General features: G+C 42.6%; 1 protein-coding gene across 1 annotated transcript in view; it reads right to left on the bottom strand.

Annotated features, from left to right (window-relative positions):
- TGFBR2 (transforming growth factor beta receptor 2) overlaps positions 1–23,477 on the bottom strand; it is a 66,088-nt gene extending 42,611 nt beyond the window's left edge. Inside the window, exons 1-2 of the mRNA XM_074575099.1 lie at positions 23,118–23,477; positions 22,724–22,934 (exon numbers count right to left, since the gene is read on the bottom strand). Of these exons, the coding sequence (XP_074431200.1) occupies positions 22,724–22,817 (94 nt within the window). The 5' untranslated portion in view covers positions 22,818–22,934; positions 23,118–23,477. The remainder of the gene's footprint in view (positions 1–22,723; positions 22,935–23,117) is intronic.
- Positions 23,478–23,881: the final 404 nt, after the last annotated feature.

Raw genomic sequence — 23,881 nt, 5'->3', positions numbered from 1 at the left:
ATTGATTAATTAATTGCAGGAGGGAAGGAGTCTAGGAAAATGCATGATCCAAGCTTTGCTTTTAAGACCTGGATATATCCTGATGGTTATTCTTAATTGTACTGATTATGTTCAGTGCAGTAATACAAGGAAGAAAAGACAGAACCATAAGAAACCCCAAAGATTCAAAAATCATAAGTTAGAAAATCACAAGACTAGCCAAAGAGACCATGGAAATAAAGGAAGCAAAAAAACCACACAACCAAAACCCAACCAAAACCCAGCTGCTCTCCTTTATTTGCCATTGCTGCCTGGACTCTTAGAGTGCATCTGAGTCATGTTTTGAAACTTTCGCCATGGAGGGGTGGAATTATTACAGTCTAACTTACAAAATGAAAAGATAAAAATAAATCACTGGAATCCAGGAGCTTGATCTTCGAGAAAAATGTCAGCTATCATACAACTCATCATAAAATCACAGGATCTGTAACACTGCAGATCACCTAGTAACTCCCATGACAACACCTTGAGAGTTAACTCTATGAAATATGTATTTTCAATTTTTCAGTTACGACTGCCAATTCTGAACTTAATGTGATCATGAGTCGAAATGGAGCGTCACTCTGATATATAGTCCCATATTCACTATGTGAGTATGAACTCATGTAGTTCACGCTGTCTTGGACCCTGCTTTGGGCTACAGTCCTTCACCTCAGCTATGATTTACCCCAGTAGAATTACCAGGGCCACAGCCTCTGTAAAGCCAAATATGAGCTATCTTTTACATACAACTAAAATATGTCAGAGGAAAACAGGTTCCATAAGTGTTTAGCTCACCAGATATTTAACTATCCCTGTGGCAGGACTCCAGAAAACCACATTCCTACAGATTCTTTTGCAGAATCTCTCTGCCTTGATCTATATCATATATAGTCACAGATCACTGATGTCACCCTGGTCTGCCCCTAGCAGCTTACTCCCTTTCCCCCGCCCCGGAAGGTATTTCACCTCTTCGGTTTCCTTTTGATCTTCAGCGTTCTGGCCTAGCACAACAGCTGCCTTAGTCAGTACTTAAAGACGTGCCTTTAAGTGTACCAATTGCACTTTTGTTTGCAAATCGGTTGGGGCCTTTATATTGCTTTGGTGCCTGATCAAACCTCTTCTAGGATCTGCAAAGGATAAAGACCAAAATAACTTCCTTTTTATGAAGACACTTCTTCTTGAAGTACTTGGAGGAGATGCACGTCCTGGCTTCTCCCTATCACGCAATGGCTCTTGTCTGTCATATGAAAAAAATGCAAGTCACGCTTATCAGATAGCAACAACACAACTGTTAATGCAATGAGACACACTTAGAGCCCTGCAACCCATCCTATCACAAAGCAGCCACTATGAGATGGGGGGAAAGAACAGTCCGGTGGGGCCCACAGGCCTTCAAACAGTTTGTGTGGACTGTGCCCTGCTCTTCAACCAGGGCTAAGAAGTCTGCTAGGAAAGAAGATACCTGACTAGATAAGCTGTTCTGACAAACTAGACCTAGCCACAAGCAGTTTGGCCACCTCTAGCTGAAGGAAGGCCAAAGCAAAACTGGTTCACAGTGGGAAAGCCGCTGATGAACTGCACTGAAATGTGGGAAACCACTATTTTATATATTTACTATATATATAATATATAAAAATATAATAGATAATATAACACATATATTTAATATATATTATACATATTATATAAAATATATATTATATATATGATATAAGACATTTATAGGAAAACCTGCTTACTTGCAGGCAAGGAGTGGGGGAAGGTATGTGCTGAAGGAGAAGACAAAAGGAAAAGGAGCAGGAGTTAGAAAACTTTGTTTAACTTGTCTCTGCAGTGGAAATGCCTGGCTTTTAACAGCAAGTGGAACTGGCAAAACTTTGCTTTAGGGATTGCTGCAGGCGCTGACACAGAAACAGAATTAAATCTGGCAGGAGCTGGGGGGAGGGACACAACCAGAGAAAATAAGGGAGGGAACAGCATGCTAAGCTGGAGATCTTGACGATAAAAATCATTCTTGTACTTAAAGCATTAAAATAGCGCTATTTTTATCCACTACTTCCAAAATGAGCTAGCATTGGCAGTTTTAATCATGGGCTGGGCTCTTCTCGCTGGTACAGGGCATGGCAGTGAACTGCCTCAAACACACCTGAGAAGGGAGCTCCCTGCTGTGACTCCTGACTGACATTTGTGCAAGTGTGAGGAGACTCCAGCTCAGCACTTACAATAGAAGCATGAACACATTCTGAAAACAGGGAATAAAAATAACATTATTGTGTTGCTTCAGATAATGAGATGGATTTTTACCTGCGGATTTTTAACTTGCTGCTCCCTTCCACATTTTCTGGCCACTGTTTAGCACTCCATGGTAGGCGGAACAAAAGAATACTGTCTCCAGGCAAAAAGGCTGAAAAAAAATCTAAATGATGGCTTCCCATAGGGCACTCAAAGGGACATTTCATCTTCTGACTTTAACCCACAGCCTCCCTAACACAGCCAGTAAACAGCACACAGCACTGGAGAACCGTATGTGTTATAACAGGAAGATCAATTTATTCAGCTATGACTACAGGGTCTAGGTTTTTTTCTGCATAATGCATTAAGTTTGGAATTTACTGGAAGCTGTCTTTGGTGGTTAACTCCTTCTGTGACTACAGATATACAGTGAGTATCGAGTACAGCAATTCTCATCTGGTTCACAAGATTAGGGAAAAAAGCTTTCCTGCTTTGTTGGAATAAGCATGATTCATGGTTCAGAACTGACATTTGCGCAGCTAATTTTGACCTCTCCATTAAGAAGCGTATCCTGCAACTTCACATCCTTTTGTATTCTTGCCTGCCCAGTGAAAGCTGCCATTACTTCACTTGAAACAGAGCTGAAAGAGTATAAACACTTCAGCTTTGTACAAATAGTATTTTTCCAACTTATATGCTCTGAAAACAGACAGCAGCCATTCAGGCATTACACGGTTATTTCTGTGATATAGAAAGATGCAAAGATTTTTTTCATGACAGAAGAGTCTGTGGCAAAACATTTAAAACATACACAATTAGGAGCAATTCTGACTCAGAAAAACACAAGTGTGCCTCCACTCTCAGCTACAGAGTCTCACCAGAACAAAACCATACAACTGAATCTTCTAAGCAGGTAGAATGGAGTTTCTGAACCCATCGTACCTCTCCCTTCAGCTTGTTAAGAAAGCCTGTTTATAGAAACACGTCTCTCTGCACTCCTGCCCCCTCAATAGTCACACCACCACCACCAACCTACTTCAAAATGTGACCGGGCTCTTCATTCTTCATAATGGCGTTGGGGAAGGTGAATCATCTGTCCTGAAAGAGGCACATATTCCCTCCAAAAGCTTAGTTTGTGTTTCTTCCTTTTATCTTGCTTACGACAAGAGAAATGAGGAATGTCCACCTTCAAGAGTCATTCAATCCGATTTTCAATCGTCTATTTATTAAACTCCCAGTTTCCAACAGGGAAATTCAGGAGTCCCCCAGTATGGGCGGAACAGTACTTTAGGACATTTTCTAATAATGTCATGGTCAATTTATTTTTATTAGCCTTGAAGTATTCCATAGAGACACATCCTGGTTCTTCAGTTTATCTGCAAGGCTACTGAATGTGCTCAGTGCCACACACAAACTGAAAAAATACATGAGATGATCAAAAAACGAATCATATTCTTAAGGTGCATACCCAAGGGCATCTCTTTATTACTTTCTAGCAGTCCTAAGCCACTAAGTCTAGTGACTGTCCTGTCGCTTAGGACAAGATATCATATTGGCTTATGATACGTGCTTAACGCAAAGACAAATCTTGTCTGCTTTTTTAGGAGCATCCTCACTAGACAGGCTACATGTGGGAAGAAGGCAGAGAAGTTTTGAAGTCTGTGTCACAGGGCAAGTGACTGCATCTTCTCCTAAACTTCTGGGCAGCAGAACACATTAGGATCTACGGTAGGGGCAAAGAGGGTAACTTCAAAAGTGTTACGAGCTTCCTGCTACATTGCATTGCTAACCTCTGCCGTCCTTCCTGTGGGGAATTGCAGTTGTGGTACCTGTGATGGGCAGAGCAGGTGGGCACGTGGGTACAGGTCCGACTTCTCCCTTACACGGACAACTCTCTTGCTGGGGCATCACTGCGACACCAGAGGCACGCTGTGCAGATGGAGCGCTGCCCTCAGCTCCCACAGACCACTGCACAACCAAAGCCGCACAGAAATCAAAAATAGTAACATACTTGCTTGGCCAAACACTCACAAATGACACTCCTACAGGGCTTTACTCATATTTAGTATACAGCCTCGTCATGCTTAACTTTCTGAATGGCTTCAAGTAACTAAGTGCTGGCCCGGCATACACACACCAACCGCATGAGTTTAACTGATTAAATTAAAGGTGTAGATGTTTTACAGTTTTGCCTGTGGATCTTCAAATCCTTTTAAAGCTGATTTACTTCAGTATAGGTTATATTAGGAACAAGTCTAGCCTGTGTCAGAATTAAGAATTACTGCACACAAAGTTGTTGTGGTTTACTCAATTACTTTTAAATCAACTGTAAGCTCAAGAGGTGTGAATTCTATATGAGGAAAAAGCTTTCATGCTACTTGACTGTCTACCTGCAGCATTTTCAACGGGAGTAAGGAAGGCTAGATAGATGGCAGAAAATCATCTTTTCCAAATGCAAAATGGTAACGATTTACAGACTGATCTCTATGCTGGCAGCATGCACCAACTCAGGTGGCAAAAAGCCAAATCTTTCCCCTGAAACTACAGTTAACTCTTGCTAAAGTTAAGTCTTGCTACAGTTAAACTGTTGCTAAATGTATGTCCACCGGATTCTAGTGTATTCAAAAGAGCAGACTAAGATAACTAAAATGTAGAGGAAACTGTGTAAATAATACCCAAAAGCAGCCGCTGTGCCTTATGAAGAGTTAATACAGAGGAGCAGATGTTTACTAATACAGTTCGTTCACTCAGGAGACTTGCAGGCACTTGCAAACCCTCTCTGGTCTCAGAGAACCTCCAGGAAAGGTCATGACATATGTTAGTTTGGGGGGAGATTTTTTGCTTGCTTTTTTAAGTAGTGAAAACGAAGCACAGACATTAAGACTGTGAGAAATCACACAAAACAGGAAATTCAAAGTTACGTCTGACTCCCCCAGGTTCCCTTTGATACAGCTAGGTTGCTTGGTGAATCAGAAAAAGTGTCACCCCTGTGTTTGCCATTTCATGCTTTTATTTTTCATTTAATTTGCTTTAGTAATACCCTTTTAAAACTACTGTCACACTTTCCTGACAGGTTTTGGAAGTCATAAGGCCATACTCATTTTCCCTTTTGAAAGGCTGCTGTCACATACAGCTAGCTTTCAAGGGCCCTCAGCAGACCCTTCCTTTGGGGATGCCACTGCAGAGACTCCTTCGCGCACACACACCTTTTCTGACACCTTATTTTTAATGTTCTTCCTTTTTGATGCAAGGAAACACATATTTTGAGAACAACAATCGTCTGCCTCACGGAGAAGCCCTCAGACTGTTTTAAGAAAAAATACTAATTTTTTTCTTAAGCATTGTGAACACAAAAGATCTTCCCTTTTCCTTTTCTCTCTAGTGAGGCCGTACAGAAAATATCTGCACAAACAGTTTCAGTTTGCAAAAAACAGCAGTCCTGCCCCCCCTGCTCTGGTTATTTGTTCACATCCCTCATTGCACTTTCTCCTCCCTCCCAGAGGAATCAGACCGCACCTTACCACTCCTCCCTCCCCTTCCGAAAAGGCCAGTTTGACCCAGAACAGTACTCCAGTCTAGACAACTATCTGACTACACAAACACAATAAAGAATGTGGTGTGAGGAGCGGGAACCCACAGTTAGGGCAATGCAACACTGTGTATTTCAAGAGCAGCAGCCCTGCTGAGGGCAGAGAAAAGCCTCTGTGGATCTACGGCTGCAGTTACCTGTGGGGCAAGGGCAGGCTGCCTACCGCGCCGGGGACACGGGGGACCTGCTGTCTGCTGCTGGCTCCAACCTGAGCACACTTTTCAAATGCCGCTTGCCCTGAGATGGGAGAGGTCACCGCCCTTCCTGGAGAGGAAACAAGGGCTCTGCAGTTTTTCTTTTCTGCCAGGCATCGTCACTGTAAGGGCAGGTGGGACTTGCCTAGGACTCATCCCCATGGGTTATAACGCTGTGGGGAACACTCCAAGGATTGATGTTCCTCCCCAGAAATATTTGCAGAGGCACCTCAGGATGGGTCCCAGAGCTGTTTAAATCCACTATGAAAGTAGATGGAAGGTTATTCTGACTTTGAAGCGTAGAAGTAGTACTTTTGGTGTCTCAAGTCATTTAACATCATTTATGGGAGACATCTGAGAAGACAAGTGTCTTCTGAGAAAAGAGGTGACTCTCTGTGACTGTATCCTCAGCAGTACACAGACCTAGCAAATGTATCCTCTTCACAGTATGCTGAAAGAGTCAGAACACTCTTGTTTTTAGAATATAATTTTTTCAAGGGAAAGGACTATATAAAAGGGACAGATAGTACTGTGAAGCACAGATATCCTCTGTCAGAAGTGAAACATGATTTTGCTGCAGATCTGTAATGTGAACACAAAAATAAAACTCAGACGGTCACCCCAATTCTGCTTTGTTTTCGGGGAAAAGTCTGATGAACATTTACCTGAAACTACTGCTAGTCTGGGAGAATGCTCCGTAAACCCAGACGAAAGTATTGCCTGGGTTTCACCTTTTGCTCTGAAACTTTTGCTGAGCTTTAATTCATATCTCTGATTTCAAAGGGCCTGATTCTGACTACACTTCCATTTCTGTAAACTGGAAGGAAGATCCTGTGGACCAAGGCGTAAAACTTTAGTCAAAGGAAGCCAAATCTAAATAACGGATTTGGGATTAAAAAAAAAAAAAAATAATCAAAAGCAATCTCAAAATGTAACACAGTAATTGGGATGGCCTGCATCCGTCCAAATACTGGCTTAAGTGTAACATTCACAAGTAGAGAATACTTCATAATTACGAAGCACAAGGGGCACAAATAGCAAGACATAAAAATATTTTAGGTACAATGGCATGGTTTGGAGTTCATAAATTGCAGTCCTGCCGTTCAGCGTTTTATTTTTACCTAGGCGGAGGGATTCCAACTAAAGTTCCTCAATCTTTTTTCGTGTACAACTCCATATTGCCCCTCTGTACTGGCCCTTCACAAGCGCACCTTTTGCGTCAACTGCTGGAGCACGTTCAAGTCATGAGTTAGGGGGTGCTTTGTGCCTCTGACCAGGACCCGCACATTCTTTAGGCATGATCTCAGCAACCTTTACAACCAGGATTGGAAGTGACCGAGCAAACTGGCTTCAGCCACAGCTCTTAAGTCCACCTTAAGCAAGGATGTGCTCTGCATAGGGAGAGTCTCTATCTTGTACAATAGAAAACCGTATGTGTGTATGCAGGTTGCTGCTGAACCAAACCAGAATTTCCATGGTATTTTATAACACACCAGTAAGTATGGGGAGAAGCTGCGAGCACACAAAGGCTCACAGCTGCCCATTCAAAATAAGCATTTAAATGGATTAACCAGACAACTGTGCTTTCAAACTTGCAATCGTTACACAGTTACATGATTCAGAGGGATTTATAAATATTTGTTTTTCCAGATAAAAGGAGGGTATTAGCGGGATTTTTTTAAGTGCATTCACTGCCACTATCCCTCCCTCCCAGCCATAAACAAACAAATAAGGAAATGAAACAAAAACAAGGATATGTTTAGGGTGCAAAATTTGTAGTCACAATTCAAGACTTGGGGATTTTGGTTTAAGCTAAATATAAAAAGACAACTTAGTAATGTAAGGAACATAAAAGATCTCATTTTGCTTAGCTTTTTGAAGACCTCTGACCTTGAGGAATATTTGAGATATCTTGAATTTATGTTAAGGCACGTCCCCTGACCAAAGGATGCTCCTGCTATGGTTACCAGTTTACAACATAATCTACAGATTCTGGTAAAACAGAATCCTATGCAATTTCTTTCTCTAGACTTGAATATAACCAATTCTTCCTAGTCTATTTGAAAAACTGCTTCCAAATAAGAAGTCTCGTTTAACGAGTCCACATCCTTAACACGCACAGAGGCTTCTCTGTCAGTCACTGATGGGCAAACATGTTTATGCGGAAGCTCTGTTCAGAGCTCCTTTTTACTGTGAGAAGCCATTTTCCTCCAGGAAAATAATGTTTATGAACCATTCTGTCCCCACACAGCACGTTTTGAATGACAGATTCAGGAAAACAGTATGAAAAAGAAATTACTCTCTTTCATAATCCATCAGCTCAGCTAAAATAGTAAATCAGAGGAAAGTTGGACTCAAATGTAATCCCTTGGGAGTAGAATCACTTTGAATGGATTTGGGGAAAAATACACATCTTTCTCAAATTCAGTAGCTTGGATGGTTATATTTGTCTCTGTCAAGTTACATGCAAAGAAGCAGAATAACAGAATTTAATACCCTGGGGATATGTTCTTTTGATAGATGCATCTAACTTCCACAACCGTTAATGGGAATTATAAACTGAGTACTGAGAAAAGGGCACATGCATAAAAATATACACTTCTAATGATATTCAACCTTAGGAAAACTTTCTTTTGCTGATTTCTGCTGCAGAAATCCTACTGCTGTGGCATGCTGTTAAAGAGAGTTATCAGATTTCTTGGTAAAGAAGTATCTCTACCAACAAAGCAACATCTCCTTCATCTGCTGAAGGTAAATTTGCGAACATATCCCCCAGGTATTAGCTGTTTCTTTTAATGCATTTGCAAATGTCTCCCTCCAGTTACCTTTGAGACTATGAATCACTAGCTGGCAATACCATCCTGCTGAAATAAGGGAAAGAGTAATCAGGTCCTTCATTTCTATTTGAGGCTGAAATTTTACTGGGCTTAAAGGAAAATAAAAGCCATGGGTGAAATCTGCCCATTCTGAAATAAACAGGTGTTTCACCCATTAATACATCCCTTGAAAGTTCACTGAAAGGTCCTTATCTTTGCCTTAAATCACAGGGGAAGGATTCATTCACCATACTATAAAACTGAGTATTTTAAGGACAGTCTCTTCTGCATGTGTGCATGGTCCAGCAGGTAAGTCCCCACATAAAAAAATTAGCCCTGGACATTAAAATATCTGCACGTAGGAATACAACAACTCTCACTCCACACAACAATACGTTACTTGCTGCTTGCAGCGGGCAGCCCCCAGCAGGGCTGGCATTACAGCATAAGGTGAGGACATTCCTACGTTAGGCGCAGCTCAGTGGGAAGGAACTTGCCGGTCTAAAATGTTTAGTCTACCTGCCTGAAGATGTGTGAGAGTCTGCAGGCTCTTACACTTTGTTTATGATGAGGCAGAATAAAATTGTAAATGTGAAATGTACACACGGAGTGGGATTTCTAGGGTTTTCCCCTCACAGTTGCTCTAGGTACGGTCCTTGTCTCTCTAAACCCACTATTTCAGTCCTCAGGCTATATCTTATGTCATTCTCAAGACCATAATCTTTCACTAGCACTCCAAGACAGAATATAGACTTGCAAGCTTGTTTAGAAGAAACATTACAAAGAAGAAACTCATTTAAGTGTCTACAAAACAATTACTTCTATTGAAGGAATTGTTTCAGGGAGAAAGCTGGGAAGAGATAAGACAGAAACACAAGATCATGCGTATCAAGCAGCACCTCAGAAGCAAACCTTCCATTGCCTCTTAATTTTCATCTGAATATCTCAAATTTCATCCAATTACTTCAACAATTTTTTTCTAACAACTGAGAACTATGAAAAGCAAAATACGATGACACCTTCATAAACTTCTAAGCGGTGCAACTCATTCCTGGCAACAGCATAACATTCCTCATCCTGCTACCACAGGAGAGGAGATGTTTACTGTCACATGTATTACTTAAATTTAATAGGATAAGATCTCCAGCAGATGCTAATCTGTGATTTCTGAGTGCTGCTATGTCAAATTATACTAGCTGATGTGTAACAGTTTGGAGTCACTGAATGTTTCTGTGTGTTGGTCATAGCACATCATCATCCTTCATCTGGAGGGCACTTATTCAACTGTAGAAATCAGTAACAGTCTGCAGGATGTCTAAGGGCTTCTATGAAATGCCTTGATCATTTTAATCAAATGCCAAGTGGATTAATAATTATGTCATGAAAGTAGTATTTCAACAACTGTCATTGAGAAGGCTGTGCATAACGCGGACATAGTAGCTGAACCTCTCGGCATCCCTTTAAACATCAGGAGCCAGTTGCATGCTCTGTTATGGTTTCTGGTGTAACTGTTCACTGACATGGGCAGCTCATTCTCTAAAGCTGTCACTTTGGCATTTTTCACAAACGCTGCACTCATGTAGAACACAGTATGTTTTAAAAAGCATTCTCGCAAAACACAACAATTCCAAGCTTTCCAAATGCAGTAATAGCTTAAGTTATACCAGAGGAAAGTGCTCTGTCGGAACAGAGACATTTTTTTAATTCTTAATTTTTAAAATTTTTATAACTCATGCATATTTGACATATCCTTGCACAGCGTTAGTTAGCTGAGTAGCTTAACTGTTTGTTACTTCTGGAGATGCTAATCCTAATTCTGAGAGGGACATGAGTGATACCAGCTTGGTGGTGGTAACCTGCTGCATCACAGGTTACAGGACCCCTATGTCAGGAAGATGTGGGATGAATGTTCCCAGTCTGGCCTTCTGCAAGTGAAATCATTCCACTCAGCTAGTTTTGCAAAGCCCTAACTTCTCCGGATATGTGTTTAACAAGCAAAACCCTGTCTTGTTTTAGAGATTTGCATCGGAAAGTCCACGACATCCCTTGGCAGGGCTCTAATAATGAAATTACCCTGTTTGTTAGAAATGCACACCTTGTTTCTTGAGTGATTTAGTTCACCTACAGCTTTCATTTGTTGGGATAGATGCTTGTTCACCTTTCATAATTTCATCCTCCACCGAGTCTAAAATATCACATTAGCACAGCTTAACACCTTATTCTCCATCAACTAACTTCCACGTGAGCTCCCCTACCCACAGTTTAGCATTCTGGCACAGCAGATTTAGCTAGGTTGTGCTACCTTACATTTGCCTTGAGGCAAACGCTCCCAGCAACTGCTGTTTATGGGATGTGTGGTATCTTATTAAGGCATGGCAAGCTGCCTGCATATCTAACCAAATCTCTACCCAGGGATATGCCAGGGAACAGCAGCTGTAGATACTATTCTTCATTCTTTTGTTCTTCGTATGTTCAAAACCACAACAGTCTGTCATTTTCAAAAGGCGGGCAATCATTAACATTAAACTCTTATCTGAAAATGCTCAAAAGGCAGTATGGTTCCCTAAACAAACATTACCACCTGCTTCCTAACCCACCGCAGGCCTAAGGACAATCGAGTGGAAACTACTGCTCTGGTCAAAGCTATCAACACCTCCGTTTCAAAAGCAAAAAAAGGAAACTTAAAATCCACTTTTTAAAGGGAAGAGTGATGATTGCACGGGTAGTCTAACTATTCACGCTAAGCAACAGCTTGGAAAGGCAGGTGTCAGTGTTTTCTATTTCTAGCTATGTGGTTAAGATAGTGGTAAACGTGCCTTGTCATTAACTTTCAAGGGTAAGATACTTCAAATAATTAGTGGTTTGCTTCTAGCATTTGCTACCCACCTTCACCCGTGAGAAGGCCAATATGTTTCTGAGTTCAAACCACCAGTAGGTATGTGCCTGACAATCACACTACAAGTCACCAGAACAAAAAAGCCAAGTTAGGGGAAGTGCAAGTTGGCTGAACTGTGAATAATATACACATAGTCAACTGAGGGAAGAGTTCGGCCTTAAATGGTCAAACTGAAGCAAGCTACCAAAGCTTCCTTGTGCCTCACCATTCCCTGGCAGCTCCTGGCACATGGCCTCTTAACCAGAGAACAGTAGGGGAGAAAAAAGTGTTAACTGTATCTTATTGAACTTGGCAGGGTATTTGAGGCTGATGAGAATTTCTACATGCTCTGAGGGCTTTAATCCAGAATTTCTATTGAGAAATAACAGTGGTATGGCTCTCTTTGAACCTCAGTTTCCCAATCACAATAGACTAGTGTTGAAACAAATCTCTGCTCATTTCCCACAAGTTCTGTAATTGTCTATAGAAACTGTAATTCACACATCAATGCATTAATTTTTTGCCACATGTTAAGCAGAACTAGTGGAAACCGTGGAAATTCTAGCACAAATAACTGTACTGAAGTTTAATGGTGTCATCAAAAATACAATGGATGAAATTGTGGGAAGCTGGACATCTGACCTTGGGTCTCCAGAGACTGAGAAACCGAGCCCAAGCTTCTCACTTCCTAGCTCACTGCTTTAACCATGGGTCGAGATGCAAAAGCTGTTCTCAGTTATAAGTCACCAACAAGTCTTGCCTCCTCCTCTCTTGTAAAAGAATGAGCCTCTAACCCCCTCCAACATGTGTAGGAGGAGCTTTCATCCCTAATACAGATACTCTGAAATCTTCCTTTTAGGGTTAAGTGCCTAATTTTTAAGCAACTCAAAATCTACATGGGATATGCCCAAGTCCTCATTCTGAACCCCATGTTCCTGGATTTTGGTGATTTAATTTGAATCACATTTTTAATCTTCCTTTATACACATTAAAGGCAGGGGACATGTACATAGTGGGAGTGGGAACAGCAAAGCCCCTAGCCGGGCAGAAACTTCAAGGTAAAAGTATAAAATGCGAGAAGTAAGGAGTGTGTAAGAAAGGAGTTGATGGAGAAAGGAAAAAAAAAGGTGAAGAAACACTTTTTTTTTGGATTCCCTTTTCCAGAATAGTTCACCAATCTCTTCCCATGGAATGTCTTCCTATTTCTATTGTCCAGAGGCAAAAACTGAGCAGTTATGGCTTTAGTTACAACCAGACAATGTGGTATTGCTGTTTACACGCAAACTTGGGCTATGCCAGCTTTGCAAGCCTGATGGCCTGGCACTGCACATACCAGATGAGAATACTACAAATGCAGTAAAAGGATCAGCTTCCCAGATTTTTGACTTAAGGCATTCCCTTGTGGTAAAGTTGGGTGAGGAAATGGAAGAACAGACTGAGGGGAAGAGGGGAAATTCAATAGCTCAGAAGCATGTATCACTGACCTAGTTACTTTGTGAAAGCTTCAATAAAGGGGCTTACGAAGTCATGACTATTACATGGTCCTCTCTGATCTTTTCATGAGGATGAGAAATGGTTGTTTTCAGTTTAAAAAGGAAAAAAAAAAAAGATTCTGTATGTAAAGTCTTTCTTTGTTGTGCTGCGAACTCCCTGGAGAGAATATCAGTCACCCTGCAGGGGCTGGAATAATGAATGAGTCCATCAGGCAACAGGCTTTCTTCTCCTCTGACATGCTTCGGGGGACCACCCGCACACATGTCAACCCTTTCCCCTCAGAGTGCCGCCTCTAAAGCCCTGCCCAGTCTCAGCCAGCAAGGATCCTGCCTCTTGGAGCCCACCACTGATGGAGTTTAGATACTCTCAGGCTGAGGAGTGACGTGACCACGGGCCTCCCACTTTCTGGGCAAAGGCTCTAACCACTGTAGGAAAAGGAGGCAGTGCAACCGTGAAAATCGGTAATGGGAACTGTGGGGAGGTAGAAGGTACACAGCAGGGCAGCTGGCCAACTGCCACAGCACAGCCACTGCAGAATCATAGATCTCCTTGTTTGCAGGAGACAAATGAGAAGGGTAATTGCTGCATGCTTGCACGCAGAACCATCCAAAGGAAATAAAGGATCAACCACCACCTGCATATGACAGCTCTTCTCTCAGAATCTTCATGGGCTCCTGATCGCCGATCGACAAATTTGTGCTGTTCAAAACCTCGTTAATTCTTCCCATTAGTCAAACACACAAAGATTTACCTCTTTGTTCCTGCACTCTTTCTATGAGTTTCTCAAGAAGAATGGGACACCCTGGAGTCACTACCCAGTCATGTTACAGGAAAGCTTAAGATAGCTACGGAGCTGAGGGGGGAGCATCCCGAGAGCAGGAAGCGACCAACTCTCATGTGAACTCTGGAAGCAACTCAGTGCTGGTCAGATGCTGAACTCCCCCTTGTGATTTTATTGTCTTTCCATCTTATCACTATTGATAACATAATGAAAAAGATACATACTTGGTTGTGTATATTTTTACAATGCAGCCCATTTTAGGGTAAAAGGTAAAAAAAAAAAATAGAAGCAGCCCATGTAATGGCTTGCTCAGGATAACAGAGAAGTGCTACTTCATGTTCATTAGTAGCTCTACACTGAGCTGAAGTAAAATAAACCAGCGTGTAGCTACAGACCTCTCTTTAGCAGTGGCCTGAAATTGCACAGTGCATACTAATTGTCTAATTAAGGAATATTTTAAGAGACTAGACAGTTGGAGAAAAAACCTGGGAAGGGAAAAAGTGTAGTTACATCTACCATGTTTCCCCAAGCATGCACTTTAATGGACAGAGGTTATTCACAGATGCTGCTCTCCTGGAGCACTAAGTGCACAAGGTATGCTAAGTCCTCATGTAACTATGACTTCAGATTTGCCATAGAGGTCCTAAAGCATATGGAAGTTGGTCAGGACAGCCAGGTAACACTAAAAACTTGGGAGCAGTCAAAACGGTAAGAAATTTCAGCTCCCTTTGAGCACTAAGACCTTTCTTAAACTGTTGCCTAAGCTGTGCTATCAAAACCTCTGCCATTCTGCAGCTTTTTATAGTGAGTTGTCAACAGGATCTGAGCTACTAATTAGATCTCAAGGATCAGACCAGATCAGCATCTCAAGACACACAAGAATCCTGGACAGCTGCTTCTGCTTCCTTCCCTGAAAATAACCAGAAGTGATAATCCATTAGTAATCATCTGTGGTCTGTTTCAAAGTTCACCCTCTTGTACAGCAACATTAAAAATGTGCTTATATTAGTTAGTGAGATGAAATCTACAAAATTACCACATTATGATCCAAAAGCCCCAGGCACCACCTAGCCATGCCAACAGCTGACGTATACGCATGATGCTCTTACTCTCACTCTGGGCTGCAGAATCCACAGCAGGATTAATACTGGAGGGAGGTGGCTCACCTGCATCTCACGTCTGAAATATTTAGACGCAGGAGAACTACAGATTAACTCTTGGAAAATCTAACTGAAGCCCCTTTTCTTTCTAAGTCAATAAAACGAGTACCAGCTCACTTATGACCCTTTTGGGTGAAAAAAAATTAAAAGCCACATCCACATTCTGAGGTGCAGTTTGGCCCTTAGTCTTCGTTTCCCATTCTCCACTTTGCTTCCTTCTTAATTACACCAGGACTAGCAGCTTATCAGTGATGATGGAGCTTCAGTTTTCATACAGCTTGGGAAATGTAAACAAGTGTGTTTGAAGGAAAGGCCTGGTCTCGATGAGAAATCACGCCTTTTACACATTCCTCTTTTTTGAGGACTACCTATCACAAATCAATTCATCTGCAATCCTCCCAAATTCTGCTCCCATTATTATTCCTGCGGAAAGATCCTTTACGATACATTACAAGAAGTTTGGAAGCATCTTCTTTCCCTCAACTGCCTGAAATCTCTCCTTCCTAACATTCTGAGGACTTCAAAATACTGCAGTCAAATTACTCTTTTGCTCCAAGAAAAAGAACTGGATCACTCTGGCTCCTGTAAGACCGATATCACAAAAGCCCCCTCGAGAGAATTACAGCCTCATAACATACAGTTGCCTATTATTTATTCCGTGGCCAGATTCTCAGCTGGTATAAATCAGGGCAGGTTCCTTGCCTTTAACAGAGTAAAGCTGATTTATGCCAGCTGACAATCTGGCCCTGCATGCGCTCCACTTGCACAATGCTTGTTTCTAAAGAGGCCCATTAAAGTGCCCCAGGCATGTAAGAACCACACTTGGGTCTTTACTTGGAAAATATTGCTCTGAGGAATAAGACTGTGAAACCTTCCTGCTGCTGTCTGAGTTTGTCCTGTTCAAATACACTTGCTGTTCTAACACAAGAAAGTCTCTAAGCCCTGACAGAGTCACCATGACCTTGGGAACACAAGATGGATTTTCTAATGTCTTCTGCATAGACCTTTTTTTTTTTTTAACTGAGTTTAAATGCTGAATTAAATGAAGCCCACAGGTATACCAATGCAATGTCCTGGAGGAGCCGATCAACTGCACAGAGGGCAGAGGCTATCTCTCAAAACTTGTATTACTGGTGACTATAAACAAGCCAGAAAGAATGTGCCATAACTTTCAAATCACTAGCTGAGTTTACGCCTTTGGCACTCTATAAGTCTTTCTTTTCTTACCTTAAAACCTCAGACGTCTACTTACGGAACAGGGCAACAGCTCTTTTGAGGGTGTGGGCTGAAGTCCTTGGGTACAAACAGAAGGTATATAGGAAACAAAAGACAGCTTTCTAATACCTCTGGTTCCAGATTACTGTTTCAAAGGCACAAAGTTAACCCTAGGTGTCATTGTAGTGATGTATCCGCTGGGCTGTAAACTGAAGGATGCTTTAGGTATGAGGAAGCAGGCTCCTCTATCTGCTCCTGAAATCCATTCATTTCAGTCGAATTTTTGGCAAAATACTACTCTGGGTGAGTAGAGAACTAGAATCCTGGAATCAGACTCTCAGGACTGTTAGTAATAAAAAATTGTGGTTCCTTTGCATGACAGAAATTTTTGAATACAGCTTGTTATTACGATATGAAACGAAGACCAGAAGACACCAGTCATTCAGAGCACTGCCCTTCCCACTCAACAGGGAGAAAATGAACACATGGCTACAGGTCAACCTAAAAAACACTGTCAGGAAAATGCTTTTCCTGCCCCACAAAGTGCTGTAACATTTCATACATTTTTCATATTCACAACCAGAGTGAAATCAAAATCATTTGAAGTGGTGGGTGTGGGGGTGTTTGCGCATGCACGCACAACGAGAGAGTTGACAGCCCTCCAATATCCTGGGGAGAGTGGATAGGGGGAGCTCCAGATTCAAATGTGCATTCTATGAGTCAGACCAGACACGTGATCCTGCTTTTCTGCCATACTCGACCAGTGATTATTCTAATTATTGATTAATTTTTCTCTCTATCCTTCTATATCAGAAATGCCACCATGGACTAGGGTGTGTGTGTGGGGGAAGGTTTCCTGATGAAAGTTTAATGGAAACTGGTACATTTCCACAAATTGTTTCAGTTTTGACAAATCAGCATTTTCCCATGAAAAACAGTGTCAAAAACTCTCAACCAGCTCTAATTCTAACCAGATTAACTCAGGGATGAATGCCAGCAGGAAGTTCTTGCTAAATACCAGTTGTTTGAGCAAAGGAAAACTACTCCTTCCCCAGATGATCTTCCCAGAGGTAAAAAGGCTTTAAAACCCATATGAAAAAGAGGACAGGTAGTTCCAGCTGTAACAACCACAATAGCATTCAGAGCAAGAGGAAGAGCAAGGAAACGGCACACTAAAAAAAACAATACACAAACACGGACAAATCAGCAACTAGTATTTCTCCTGCCACTGCTAATGTTATTATTTCTTAAAATCTGAAACAGTTGCTAAACTTCAGAGCAATGCAAACAAACGGACATTAGTACCTGACTCAGGAATCCACACAAACTGCAAGGCAGAACCCTTAATACATCCTCCAATTTAAATTCTGCTTAAATCCCTAGAATTTAACGGACACAATGGTGTTTGAAGTGGCTTCCTCTCTTTACCTATCGTATCCTAAACATCTGCACACTAACTAAATCTGTGTTCTTTCAGACTGCAGGGTATAAATGGTTGTACTCAACCAATGCCAGTGCTGCTGCTCCGTCTTTACGCCAGAATGAAGACACACTGAAAAATAACTGTTGAAGACTCATCTGGGTCACTGAGAACCCAATCTTGCAAATATTTGGTACCAACTTGTTGCTTTCAGCGGCATTTGCCACAATGCCCTGCCCCGGCATGCATGCCCGCTCCTTGCTGTAAAAGCAATCTATCCCCTGCAGTAAGAAGTTGCTCCACTCTTTCTTAATATAACTCTTACCACTTCCACCTGCCAGTGACGTTAAAATTCGAAAGGACTTATAACTAGTCTGTTGAAAACAAGGCATATTCTTTCTGATTTATTTTGGTCTATTTTACCTTCCGGAATTAGAGTTCATAAAAAAGGCACAAGTATTTTGTCATGACCTTTTATTTTTTTCTGGATTATACAAGTTTAAAAAACAGTTCCCATTATCCTATAGGAAAAAAGAAACAAAAAACCCCCATCCTAACCTCAAAAAATTTAAGACTAAGGACCTATTAAGTAAACCAAAATCTCAGCACTAATCTCTTAGACTAGAACTCAGACAACTTTTTCATAACAGGACTGGCTCTCCACTACTCCATGCTGGAAATCCCTTGTACCCTGCGACGACTGCCCAGAGCTGGTTGATATCGTAGTCCATTTTACTGAGTTTGCAATGCTCTAGCAATACAAACCAGCTGATGTCCCTGGGATGTGCCTACCTGGTAATTTCCCCTGAGTTGAAGGCCTCCCATGTGGCAAAGGAGACACTGCACCGCTGGTCTCCCACCTGCCTCAGGATGTTCCTCTGCTCACCAGGTGCCAGAGGGGCTGTGGGGACCGTGGGCAGACCAGGATTCTTAACGACTCACCTCCCTCCTGCTGATCCCAGGACCATGGGGCCTCAAAGGTGGCTGGAAGCCCTGACTTTCACTGTGCCATCAACTCTCAACTGTAGCCATACCAGCCAGCGTGCAGACCACACAGATCACTTCCACATCAAAATCTGTCAATATATTTCGTATCTAGCTGATACAAATGCACCCTGCTATGCAAAATCCAAGAGAGGAACAAATTGGTCCCAACCAGTCGGTTTTGCTCATTCTTGCTACACCGTGGGACACAGCTCTTGAGTGACAGTGATACAAAGTGAATGCTAGCAAAGTGCATATAGCACAGACAGACGTTATTGAGAAAAAAAAAAAAAGTTCCTACGCCACATAAGCAAAAATATCATCTTAAAAATATCCTGCAGAGGAAATACAAGCATGGGAAACCCCAATAACTGGTGCTACGCTGATACTACGCTCTTTTTTCTCTCCCTTCAAAAGAGCAACTCCTTTCTAAAAGCCTAGTCCTGACAAAAAAATAAACACAGAAAAACCCAAAAACCAAACTATGAAGAATTTTCCTTCTGGTAAGAGCCTGACACCATCTTCGCTCCTAAGTTCAGAATTAACCTTGTCACAATGACAACTTTTATCAGCCAGCATTATGGCACAACTGCATCTTTGAAACTGTAGCAATTAATCCCAGAAAGGAGTATTTAATTTTGAAGCAATGCTGTTTGGCTAGATGTAGGTCATATAATAGTACGTGTTTATAAAATAAAAGTGAAAAAATATTATGAATATGAAAAGATCTGGATTACTCCATTTGCCCTTTTTTTGAAATTACTTTTGAAACTGTTTCAGGAAACTCATATGCTATAACTCTATGAAACTCTACTGATGCTAATGTAACTATATTCATTTGCAGCAGCTTAAGATCTGGATCATCATTTTTTTAATAGAAACCATTCCTATATGGAATTCACCACCTGAATATTATAGGAGCGTTTTAATGCCAACGAACTCAAAATAGCGATTAAATAAAAGTGATTTTCAAAGTCTCAGGTATAAAAGTCTTAGAATTCAAGGATACCCCATAAATAGAAGAAAATGTAATAATGCCTCTGTTCTATTCCTACTTCCCTCCTGAAATAACTGGAAATTTGCCAATTTTAATGGGGGGCAGGAATGCATTTTAGATTCCATCGTGTTACAAACATGTTCCACCACGTTATGAAGATGTTTGTTCTCATACTTCCCTCTTGCAAATATCTGAAGCTCTAAAATTGATTTTGTTACTATAAAATTAACCGACTATGATACGGCTTCTTAAAAATTAGGAGACAATAATGCAAGTAGAGTTTGTCTGAATGGAGAAATTAAGTTCTGATGTTCAGAAATGAACAGTTATTACACAGATTATTCCAAGGAACAAATTTCTGGTTTTGATACCCCAAAGATAAATTACAGATTCATATTCACTTGGACATAGCAGCGTTGATTTCTTACATGGGCAACCGCTGGCTTGCGCTGCCATTTATTGATTAAATGCTCAATATATCATTCACAATTATTTAAAAAAAAAATCACACCTTGTCCCTTTACTCTATGGCAAAAATTTTAAGTACTTGTGTGTAGTACAGGACATGAGAGCATCTTTTTCAAAGTAGATAGTTCCTATTGGACCTGCTCATGATTTTGTGAATTTGTCCAGGATCTTTATGGGAATGTGCCATTCCTGTCTAATACTTTGGTGTGAAGAATGTTCAAATGAAATTTTAGCTGGGGCTTTATTAACCTCTTCACCAACAAGAGCCAGCTGGTTAGTAGGCATACCTGGGAATTGAGCTCTGCTGAGTCTGGTGTCTCTCCTGCCTCATCCTCACTGAACAGCTGAACTATTGATTATTACAAAGTAGCTCTTCTTTTCCCTGTTTTGTTTTCCCCCAAACACTTGGCAGCTCTAGTTTTCATTTTGATCCAAATAACAACCAATATCCAAACTGTTGTTTTCTGACCAACTCTTCCTGTTACACACATAATAGAATCCTATGGCGATTATTAAAACAGTTTTTGGAGTTATAGAATAGATTATCTGACAACAGGTCTGCTCAGTTTTAGTTATCATAGGGTGTAGATGAAGACCAGTATGAAAAAATCTGTATTGTAACGAATCTATAAATTTTTTTCCTCACTGGACCTACGACAAGAAAGAAGAACAAACTCTTAAGCTATGTCCATTTTTAAAATCTACCTATAATTTGAGACTGTCTATACTGGTTGAGTGAAAAAAACCCATAATAATAAATAATACAAGATTTTAAAAAGTGGAACTTTTTCATTTAAAGCTTTTTGTGGTGGGAATCTGCAAAAAAATGTGGGGCTGGGATCAAAACAAAAGCCATCACTAGTTGAGTATCATTTATATTAATCAGAAATAATAAAAATATATATAAAAATCAACAAGAAGCTGCACACCTCAAATTTAAAGTAATATCATTTTGAGCCCTGGGGCACCATAGTGTCTTATTCTTAAGCTGTTTTTTTCATCTGCCCTAAGCTTCCATGAGTAACTCTGCAGGTATGTAAAACCTGTTGACTTTGACAAGAATATTAATGGAGCATGAAGTTATTCATACTGTACATAGCTATTGGCAGCTATACAAGAGCTATTTAGTTTGTTATTATGTTTTAGCGACAATTTTGAGATCATTATTGACCATCAATGGACCACAAGGGAGAATCAGAGGACACAAAGCAAAGTTGGTAGAAGCTCAGGTGTCTGCACATCTCACCTGAAGACTAAAACTAGACATGTGATATCACAAGACATCTCAGAAATTGATTTAATTCTTCAAAACTGTTTCAGATGTAGTTTTGTTGCAATTTGATGTTCTCTTCTTAGGTTCACCAGTTGCGCTACAACACGACTTAGGGCCTAACCTTGCAGTTACAGATGTTAATTCACATACGTGGGTTAGTACTGGTGGAACTGAGACCAAAAGTTCCTCAGAGCAGGGACCTTGTTTTTGCAGCAGCACTTTAAGCTCTTAGTACGTTCCAAATTATTACATGAAGAATACTGCAAGCCACAGCCTCAAAAACCTATCTAAGGATGTCTTGGTGAAAACAGAATACGGGATGTAAAATGTCATTAAAAGTAAATCAAACAACGTGGGCACTGACTGCTACAGGAATGACTGCTACTCTCAGCCCAGCTGCTCCCAATCACGGCTTAATTCCGCCCGAGGCAGAAACTCAACATGTAAACCAACTTTTGGGTAAGCAGCTGCTGATCCACGCAGCAGCGGGCCCTGTGGCCGCGCCACAGGCCCTCAGCCCATGTACCACCCGAGGCATCTTCCAGCCCCTCTCCCGGCGGGTGTGCGGGGCGAGCTGCTCCCCATCCCAGCGCGCATCCCAAAAGCTGTGCCGGGGGATGGATCCTGCACCCGCCGGCGCACACCGAAGGGGGCGGGAGGCCCGGGCCGCGGCCGGCCGGTTTCCCCCGGGCCCGCCGCCGCCCCCCGGGCACACGGTACGGCCCGGCACCAGGTGCGGGAGCCGCCGCAGCAGCTGCGGGGCCGGGCAGCCGCTCCCCCCGGGGACGGCAGTCAGCTCCCGAGCTGCCCTCTCCGGGCTCCTCCGGCCGGGCCAGACCCTGCTACGTTTCCTGCCAGATCCTCTCTTTTCTCCCCCCTCTTCCCTCCACGGACGGATCGCAGGGTTTTTTGTTGGTTGGTGGCTTTTTTTTTTTTTTTTTTTTTTTTTTTTTTTTTTTTTTTTTTTTTTTTGCCGCGAACCCCCCAGATTCCCAGTCCTTTCTTCCCCGCTCACTTTCCAGCAGGGCAATGAACAAACGCGCTCAACCCCCTCCCGAAACGTTTCCAGCCTCCAAAACTTTCTTAGCAACCATGTCCCCCCCCCGCCCCATCCCGTGGCGGACTCTTGCTCCTGCCCCTGCCCCGTTCCTGCCTCCGGCCCCGGCAACTGTCAAGCGGCAGCGCCGGGCCGGCGCGCACTTACCCCCGAGCAGAGCGGGGACCGAGCTGCCCATGAAGACCCAGAGGGAAAGGCGCAGAAGCAGCCGCCGGAGGCTCCTCGGTAGCCTTGGAGTCATCGCGGAGCCGGATCGGCGGGGGGCGGCGGGGGAGGCCGCGGCGGCGGCGGGGGAGCGGGGCTGCGCGGCTCCGCTGCTCGGGACTGCGGGTGACTCACTGAAAACTTCACTTCGGCGCTGCAGGGGAAACAGGAAATCTTAAACTTCGCAAACAGCTGGGCAGGACTTTCTTACTCTTACAGTAGTTCCTTCTCCCCCTTCCCACAGTCACCCCCTCCCCTGCGCTCGCCCTTTTTCTTTCTTTTCTTTTTTTTTCTTTTTTTTTTTTTTTTTTTAAAAAAAAAAAACATGAAACCTCACCCAGTTTGGTGTCAATCATCTGCCAGAGGCCAGCCCCTCTCAGGTCTGGCTCTCCCACCACAAGCGCGCCGGGGCCAGCCCCGACGTGCAGCCCGGATCCCTGCGCTGCCTCCCTCCCGAGGCGGGGACAGGGCACGGCCACCCGCCCGCGCTGCCGGGGCCCGGTCGACGGGAAACCGCCAGCTCGAACGGGTCCATCTTCCCACGAGTTGCCAAGGGTCCGGTCCTGCCGTCTGGGGCGTGGGGGCTTCCCAGAGCTCCTCCTTGCATCCGTATCCCTGACCTTGTTGATGCTGTTCCAGCCCGTTTCCCCACTCTGCAGAACTGGTATCGGAAAGACAGACGCAACCCCCAGATGAACTAAAGCAGGGGGCAGGGGAGGTTGAAGGCAGGGTAATAACAGGAAACGTTCACCCAGACTAGCTGGGCACACAGCTTGCAGATGTTGAAGCTCTGATAACTTGTCACCTGCCTCCTTTCTGCATTTTGCTCCTAAATGGGCTGGACACACACCACTTGCTCCCAAACACTGCATGACACAGATGAAGTTCTTCTCCATTCCCGTTCAAAGCAGGTTTAGCTTTTTTACCAGAGATTTTGCCTTCTGCAGAAGGATTGAGGGATCAGGACCACACCGGTGACGCCAGCTTTGCATGGCCCAGACAGAGGCTGTAAGAACCATTAGACTCTCAACCTGAGTAAGGCCTGAACTTTCTGCCCGTATAAACCCAGCCATTGCATAGCCAGCAGTTGTCTTGAGCCTC

Source organism: Larus michahellis, chromosome 2 (genome assembly GCF_964199755.1).
Source record: "Larus michahellis chromosome 2, bLarMic1.1, whole genome shotgun sequence".
Lineage (NCBI taxonomy): Eukaryota > Metazoa > Chordata > Aves > Charadriiformes > Laridae > Larus > Larus michahellis.
The sequence above is the reverse complement of the archived record's forward strand: the minus strand, read 5'-3'. Positions and strand labels throughout refer to the sequence as shown.